The 9,508-nt window shown below is 32.6% G+C and overlaps 1 protein-coding gene across 1 annotated transcript; it reads right to left on the bottom strand.

The window, feature by feature from the left end:
* Positions 1-157: 157 nt before the first annotated feature.
* Positions 158-1,318, bottom strand: LOC105617730 (prisilkin-39-like). The gene is made up of 2 exons (XM_012199283.1): positions 972-1,318; positions 158-338 (listed from the first exon to the last, which is right to left on the bottom strand). The coding sequence occupies exons 1-2, from the start codon at positions 1,316-1,318 to the stop codon at positions 158-160; spliced, it is 528 nt and encodes a 175-aa protein (XP_012054673.1).
* Between the last annotated feature and the right edge of the window lie 8,190 nt (positions 1,319-9,508).

Raw genomic sequence — 9,508 nt, 5'->3', positions numbered from 1 at the left:
TATTATATTAGTAAGTAATAATATANATAACANATANAATAGTTAGTTATATATATATATATATATATATATATATATATATATATATATATATATATTACAATATATATATATAAAACTCTTACTTATAATGCATTGATCCGAAATCAGTCTCAATTTACCAATAGCCATAACTTGATCCATAACCTGGTCCGTAACCATAGTGATTATGATAATGAGGATGGCTATGGTAGTGATACTCATAATTGGGATAGCTATGATATCCTCCATATCCTCCATATCCTCCATATCCTCCATATCCTCCATATTCTCCATATCCTCTATATCCATCAGCAAAGCTAAAAGAAATACAACATTTTCTTTGACTTTCATTTTCATTCTAATATCTTTAACGGATTTTCGATATAGTTAAACTTAATATGAAATCCGATTAGCATCGTAATCACATAAATTAAATTAATCCTCATATGTGTAAAGTGGGTTTTTTAATTAAGGAAAATTTTCAGGTAAAAATTTCAAGTAGCTATAAGTCAAGTTGCAATAGATTAGAGGGGGGGATCGAAGACCCTAACTTAAAAAAATAGAGTATTACAGACTCGACCATAACGATTTTCGTCAATTTGCTGTGATCCTACGAGCAAGTAAAGTCACAAACATTCCGTGAAATTAATGGACAACTGTCTATTAATCCGCTAGTCGAAAAAGGAATCTTTGGTACATTTTATTAATTTGTACTTTAATCAAGTATGCGAAACAATTAATTTATCTTGACTTTAACTCGAAAAAAAAACTTGTTTGACTTCTCGCTTCTAACATCACGATTTAATGTAACCGTAGCGAGAATGCAGGAATTTTTACTTATATTTATAGATATATCCTAATTTATAAACTTGACGTAAAATCTGGTCTTCCTTTACTTTAGATATTTCATTTTTTTAGGCAGTTTCCTTAAGCATACTTAATTGACTCACTGTTTAGCCCCATACAATCCACCGCCAATAGCTCCGGCACCGAGAACTCCAGCACCGAGCACTCCGGCACCTAAAGCTCCGGCACCCAAAGCTCCAGCACCGAGGAGAGCACCACCCAAGAGAGCCTTTTTCAGAAGTAAAATTGGCGCTCTTTTGTTACGCGATTGATGAGTCTCGGCCACTTCGCCTGATACCGCTTCCAGTTTCAGCGGTGCAACTTCCGATGATACTGCAGGTGCAACTAAAGTCCGTTGCAGATTCTGACCGTCTGCGACGGTGTGAGACTCCGCTTGAACGTAGATTACAGCCAACATAATAGTCAGCATCACGATGTACCTTATCGCCATCTGAAAGAATGTAGAAAATGATATATTCTCTTGTTATTTGTTGTTATTAGTTGATCTCTTATAAATTCGATCAGTACAATTCGTATGTACACTTCTATTTCTATAGTGCGCACTTAACTCCGCTATGTTACCGCTATGTTATTTTATTATAAATGTATATATTAAATACGATAATACGATAATGACGTCACAGTGATCATTATTTCAATTCATTTTTTATTCATGATTAAATATTTTATCAAATATACTAAAAAACGTAAGTAACGATCGAGCTATAATTCTGATTTTATATCCTATATCTCATTTTTAGATAAAAGGATAATAAAGTTGGTTTTCGGCTCTATTTCAATTTTATTTTAAATTACTAGAAACCGTTTTATTATATATTGTACGAATTATCGAAATTAAGTGATTTTTTTATCTTAAACTATTTGACATCTGTTATCTTGTAACTAGTCAGCCCCACGTTTACCACCAATACTCCTAATCTTTTCGACATATCTATCTTTTAAACATGCGTGTTATCTGGAAAGTTTTTCTATCCATACTCCAGAATTAGTGGCATGGACTTGATGCTTCAGAAATTGATTTGAAATAGCACGCCTACTGTCCTTATAATTACATTTTTTTTTAGTAATGCGGATGAGCAACATTGTTACATTTCTTTATTTTTAATGTTAATAACGCAATTACATTTTATCATCTTTATGTCCCTCTCCAGCAAACGAGAATTGCAATTGGATTGAAATGAATTGAAATAAATTTTCAGAAATATTGATTCACGAATGTTAAATGAATGCTTTTAAATCTTGAATGTATTTTATTTATTTATAAGAATTGCATGCAGCATATCTCTATGCCTTTCGGTCTAAAATAATATTAGCTTTTTTTGTGTGCATTGTGAATACTGTTCAATTCAAAATTTTGTATAGGCAGTTTTTCAATCCAATTGCATCCAATTGAATTTAATTAAATCCAAAAAAAATATTTGCTATTTAAAATACGCATTCGGATAGAAAAAAATTTCAATCCATTTTAATCCATTCTCGTTTACTGGATAGGCGAATTGGAACACGGAATTCTTTTTCAACTTGACAAAAAGTCTTGTCCCTTGAAAAGTTGATTAAGTTTGAATTATATTCTTCTTGTTTTAAATACGGATAACATACCTTGCTGAGATCACGTTTTCGAACAAAGACTGACTCTTCTTGAAGCAGTAAATTCAAAGACTTTTATACGATGAGATTGAACTTGGTCGCCCCTACCACAAAAAACTTCTAAACATTCCACGTTCTTGCTAATTCTCTCATACATCCATATTTTCCATTTGGATATACCTTTCTCACTGTCGGAGTCAAATCGATTGAAGACTCGTTTCCCTACGTGCTGACATTGAACAGTCTAGTGACTCGACAGGAATTTCGAGCGTAAAGTTGTGCTATCGAACAGATTATCATTTTTCTCCATTTAAGCTTTGGACGTCGTCCATTAATTTTTAAGATCAATATTACCCAGCAAACGAGAATGGATTGAAATGAATTGAAATGAATTGAAATGAATACAGATTTTCAGAAATATTGATTCACGAATGTCAAAATGAATGCTTTTTAATTCTGAATACATTTTTATTCATTTATAGGAATTTCATAGAGCGTATCTTTATGCTTTTCAATCTAAAAATAATATTAATTTTTTCTGTGCATTGTGAATACTGTTCAATTCAAAAGTTTGAATGTAGTTTTTCAATCCAATTGAAATCTAATTGAATGCAATTGAATCCAATTAAATCCAAAAAAAGTATTCGCTATTTAAAATACGCATTCGGATAAAAAAAATTTCAATCCATTTTAATCCATTCTCGTTTGCTGGGCGATCAAAAATGCAAAAATAGAAATCTTCCCTCCACAGATTTGAGATAATCCTCCACGTAAAAAGTTATACATAGATATATATTTTTTAAGAACAAGAATCTTTTAACAGCATGCCGTTTGCATACTTTAAATATCTATGCTATGCAGAACGCATGTGAGAAGCTTTATTAAATCGGAATTAAAATTTATAAAATTTTAATGAAATAAAACTTATATATGAAATTAATATTAAAAATATTGTTTTTAAATATAATTGAGAAATTAAAAAATTTGTATTTTGCTTCGATATCTTTCTGTCATTACTTTTTGTTCTAAATGTTAGCTGTAATAACGATTTGTTAAAAATGTAAATAGGGAGAATTTAAAGCGAGAAAGCGAACGAATCATTACGACGATCATTGTGAAAAAATAAGCTATGTTCATCGCGACCTTGGTACATGCAAACAGGCGCGTCTCCATCTTTTTACGTAATGCATAATAAATGCTAGACCATAGAATTAACATAAGAATGTACACAGGGAATTCCGAATTTTATCCGGAACATTGGCTCTTTTTTCTATTTTTTATCTCCATTTCCATTTAGAAGTGCTATGAAATAATAATACACAGATCGAGAAAAAAGCGCTAAAAACTCAACAGTCGTTTATATATATATATATATATATATATAAAATACTATATATAAAATTACGTTTATAATACTTTTATTCTTTTAATTTGATATCAGTAAATGTGAAAAAGTAAAAATTATGTTTTTTTTCGTAATTTAATTTTCCTGCAAAATCCATTGGCGTATATAGTTTCTCTCTATAGTTAATATTCAATAATGTTTATAATAATTTGTTACAAAATCGATTTTTGAAATTATATTGGGTATGGGAAAAAGTTCGTGGCGATTTTTTAGTAAAATTAAAGTATTTTTCTTAGAGTATTGAAATCAATTTATTTAAATCAAATATGCTCCATTATTTTCTATAATATTTTGTCACAGCCATAATTCCATCGCGATAGAACTTCTGATCGAAAAACTGCTTCAAGTGATTTTCACAAGCCTCTTTTGAAGCTAGCTTTACACCATTAAGAGAGTTCTGCAGAGACCTAAACAAATAATAGTCTGAGGATGCTATGTCAGGACTATACGGTGAATGCATTAAAACTTCTCAGCCAAGCTCTCGCAATTTGTCAAGTCATCAAAGATGTGTGTGGTCGAGTGTTGTCGTGATGGAAGATGATCCTATTGATTAATTCATTCATCTCTCCTATTGATTAATTCTGGCTGCTTCCTCTCAATTGCTTGTTGTAATCTCTGCAGTTGTTCACAGTAGAGTTCGTAATTAATTGTTTGATTGGACGATAACAGCTCATAGTGAACGATTCCCTTCCAGTTCCCACCACACACACATTACCTTTTTCCTCGTCAATCCAGGTTTTGCGATTGCTTGTGCCTTCTCTCCTTTCTTTATCCACAATCTTTTTCTAATTGGATTGTCGTAAGTGATCCATTTTTCATCACCAGTTATCATTCTCTTCAGAAATGGCTCAATTTCATTCCGTTGTAATAGCGTATCACAAATGTTAATTCGGTCCATCATGTTCCTAACACTCAACTTGTGAGGAACCCAAACATCGAGCTTCTTTTTGTATCTTTGTGTAAATGATTTAAAACTGTTTTGTGGTCGATGTCTAATTCCCTGGCAATCTCCACAGTGCTCACATGCTTATCACGCTCGACTTTTACCATGATTTCATCAGACTTTTCAGTGATTGGACCGGAGCGAAGTTCATCTTTCACATCGAAATTTCCAGCACGAAAGCGAGCATTTCCATGCTGCTGATTTTGATAGAGTATCTTCACCGTAAATAGCGCAAATTTTTTCACAAGCCTACATTCTTGTCCTTATCATAGTGATACTGCAAAATGTAGCGAATTTTTTCCTTATTTATTTCCATTTTCAAAATAAAATAACTTTTGATCCACTTCACCAATCTTTTTTGGCAAAACTCAAAACAAAGGTTAAAATGTCACTTTTTAAACGCACGTCTAGTGTTGCCGATGCGATTAGTAGTTGCCGACTGAGCATTTAATGCCATCTAGCAAAAAAAACGCCACGAACTTTTTCCCACACCCAATATCAGAAATATTTTAATTTCCATACTTCAGTTCTATTTTTAATTGCTATTTTTTACTTAACTTCTCTAGTGAAAAAATTCGTTGAAATTTCGCGAAAATGCTTTTAAATTTTCGAACATTTTTCAATGAAATTTCAATGAAATTTCGGAGAAATAAATTAATTTATCTAGTTTTATTATTAAAAAATAATATTGATTAGCATATTTAAGAATACGATAAAATTATCATAAAAAAATAGAAACATTTCTTCCTAAATTCAGGAATTAATTTTATAGTGCTCTCACACAAGTGATCATCTATTTTAATGCCGATTATATTAATTATGTACGATAGACGGGAGCTAAAGTCCTATATATAAAGAGACTCGAATCCCCAGATCGGATCCCTACCATTAGTTCTACGTCATATTTGGACTGCTCCAGTGTCATAATGCTCATTTGCACCAACGTAGATTAACTTTAATCTCTTTAACTTACTCTTTGTTTTTTTCTAATCTTTAGAACCGAGGTTAAAATTAATCTACGTTGATGGAAATGGGCAATCAGGATATCAATCATGAAACTTTATCCTTAGAATAGAAAGTGAACAATTTCTCCATCAACTTCAATGGTAAAAATTTTCACTTTTCACTTTCCATCCTAGGATTAAAGTTTCATGATTGATACCCAGAATTGCGACACGAGACGATTTGAATCGACTTTGTAATACTTTGTACAGTAGAGACACTCAGCGAAAAAATGTGTATTCGCGCAGGTATGGTTGCGCAGCTTTTGTTTTGGGCCGGTTCCAATGAAATGCAAGATGACAAGAACGTTTACACAGATCCCATGTGAGCAGATATCTGTGGCAAAAGAAGACAATTTAAGAGCTGCGCCATAAATATTTCTAAAAAATGAATAAAAAAAAGAAAAGTTATGTTACGAGCAGTAATTAAAACAATGCAGTAATAATAGTAAAAATTCACAATGCACTTTTTTACATTATCCCAAAGATAAGTTTTATAATTTACAAAAAGTAGTTTATGCTAGGTTAACTTAATTAAACATAATCAAATGTAATTTTATGAAGAAAGATAATATTTTTACATTTTGACTACGTTTACACGGCATTCTTAATTAAATTTTTTAGAGCAAAGCAATGGACTATCGCATATGCGGCATTATATTCTCTTTCGGTCCTGGATTTTTCAAACGTTAACATGGCGGATGCGCGAAAGTCAAAGCCAACATGGAGTGTCCTTGCTGGTTATATTGTGCTTTGCATGCAGGGTATGCAGTTTCTATGCACTCGTTTTCCGACAATTGCTGGATTCACGCTGGATCTGATGTGCATCGTACTAAAATCACTAGGGGCCAGTTTCATCAACACCAATTAGCTTAATTGGCCGTTGATTGACCAATCATATTTAATAGAATCGACTGCGGTTGCGGTTGACAGTTAATCACGATTAAGCTTGATCGTCGTTGGTGAAACCGACCCTAGATCTATAAAGTAATTGATTTCCATAAATGATATGTCAAAAAGGCCGAAGTGCACATAGTACACGATTTCAAGTACACATTAGGTACAGTTGAGTGTCGCTAACCTAACCGTGCTTTTCGAGACCGTGATTTTCAAGTGTTAATTTCGAGGAGAGGTTGAATAGATTGAAGGTGTAAAGTTAACATTCGATGATATTAATGCAAAATCAGTACCTTTTATGCAGTTTTATGCATTAAACTTCTACAGCAAATAAATCCGTATTAAACTAAAAAAACACATAAATTAAACATTCGTATATATTCTTTTGGTCATAAATTAATTAATTACAATTCAAAAATATTGATTTATATACTTGACGGATTCATTTTCCCAAATAAAGTATGTATATACAAATCCATTAATTTAAAATGGCCGCGTTATGCATCAAAATGGATACGAGTTTGTGGTACTTTTAACTGCGTTTGGTAAATCTGAGGAGTCGGAGCTCTTATATTATAGTATATGTCACATGCTATAGAAAAAGAGCACTTCGACGCTTCAGGGGTGTCAATTGTGTATTTTGAAACGAGGTGAAAATTACACAAGTGAGCGAATTTACTAAAATATTAATAATTTCATTGATCAACATCTGGTAAATTTGCTCACTTTTATAATCTTCACCTTGTTTGAAGCATAGACTTATAAGATGGAGCATTCATACAAGAGAAGCTGAAGACTTGATAGAAAGAGAAAGAAATAATCGCGGAGTAGTTCTCTTCTTTTCTAGTAGTGAATTGATTGATCGCCGTGGCAAGTTGGAAAGTGACCGGAAGCAACGGAGACGTTCGTGAGCAGTGACCTTACTATCAACCTCCGCCTTGACTTCTTCTCCTATTGACCTCCTACCGCTCACTATAAAAGAGAGAAACAATTATATCTGGAGTAGAGCTGTCCTTCAATGTTGTCTTCAGGTTCTCTCGTATGAATCCTCCGTCTATCTTATAAGTCTATGGTTTGAAGGTGGTCTATGATTTATAGAATCCTGATTTGCATTGCTGAACATAGCTTTTATAGATCTAGTGACTTTACATATATTTATAAAAACTAACCTCGTTAAGCTGGTTTAAATGGAGAAAACTGTCTCTTTTATGGCTCCTGCACACAGAACGGGGCAACGCTCGCCGCGCGACGGAAGTTATCGCATTAATTAATAATTCTATTATTCGTATTCATAGTCAGGCCTTATAGATTACCTTAAATTTATCTTTAGATATTCTACGAATTATTTCATTGGCTGCTGAGCATTTTAAGATAAATTTTAAGAAACCTTAAATATAAAGTTTGATCATAAATACGGACATAAAATCTTAAGTCGGCCTTACCACGCAAAACATCTACAAATGATGTAATATTACTGTAAATTTTATATCTATTACTTCCGACCAAGTGAGACGTTAATTGACTATCTCGCTAATTTCCGTTGCGCAGCAAGCGTTGCTGCGTTTTATGTGCGGGAGTCAAAAGTTACATGAGGTTTATTCGCGTCGTATGCTCCAACATGTTGTAATACGCTCCATAACTTTTACTCATTCTAATACGCTTGATAGAGTAAGGAGCAAATAGGAGCTGTGATAAGAGCATGTTACAGCTTGCAATGCGAACAAACCTATGATCGCTATCCTGATTGGCTGCCGCTTTTTTGCTTTCCGCTTATCCATCATCAAGGTGTAAACGCTCTCTAAGGCTGTCGTTTCATGAGCAGAAATTTACAGCGGAACGGAATAGCAAGATCAATTACAATCGCAGAAAAGTAAGCAGAGTAACAATCAGACGTTGAAGATTAAGATTAAAGATTAAAGACTGAAATTTCACTAATGAGGACAAAGAAATTTTGGTTCCTTTTATTCTGATTGTCAACTTCAAACTTTTAATTTTCAATCTTATTTTTCAATACATAATCTGATTCCGGCCTATTTACTGTAGAATTGTGATTGGTCACATGATTGGTTACATCATTTTGTTCCGCTATAAATTTCCGCGCAGCCTAAAGATAAATTTTTAGCCTTTCAAATGAAAAAAGGATCACGTGATCAAAATTGGCAAATATTAAGCGTCCATTTTGATCACGCGATCCTTATTGTCGCTGAAATAGCCAGTTTGAAAAGCTCGTAAAAATTTATTTTAAGATCGAAATCAGACTACTCATTGCAAATTAAAGATTGAAATTTGACCTATGAGAACAAAGGAATTTTAGCTCTTATTGTTTTGATTGGTCAAATTTCAATCTTTAATCTTCAATCTCATTCTTTAATGCATAATCTGATTCCAGTCTAAACCATTGACAGATTTTATAGTCCATCTTGCAAACGATGCCATTATTAATATTTTTTCTAATATTTTTCTAATAGTTCTTTTGTGATACTGACATAAGTCGATCGGCTCTTTTCTAATAAATCTAGACCTCTAGACTTGGAAACGTTTGCTATGCGATAAATGCCATGTAGCAAAATGCAATAACCAATGAACATGTTAGGAGCTGTATGCTTATTGGTTACCACGTCGCATTTTGCCACGCGGCAAGCGTTGCCACATCAGGTATATATATATATATATATATATATATATATATATATAGTATGCATACATATATATATATANATACAGAATAATTAGCANAAACANGATATACAATATTGACANACAATAGTAATTAATTAAATTACGACT

This window comes from Atta cephalotes (genome assembly GCF_000143395.1).
Source record: "Atta cephalotes unplaced genomic scaffold scaffold00013, whole genome shotgun sequence".
NCBI classification, from domain to species: Eukaryota; Metazoa; Arthropoda; class Insecta; order Hymenoptera; family Formicidae; genus Atta; species Atta cephalotes.
Note: the sequence above shows the minus strand (reverse complement) of the source record. Positions and strands in the feature narration are given on the sequence as shown.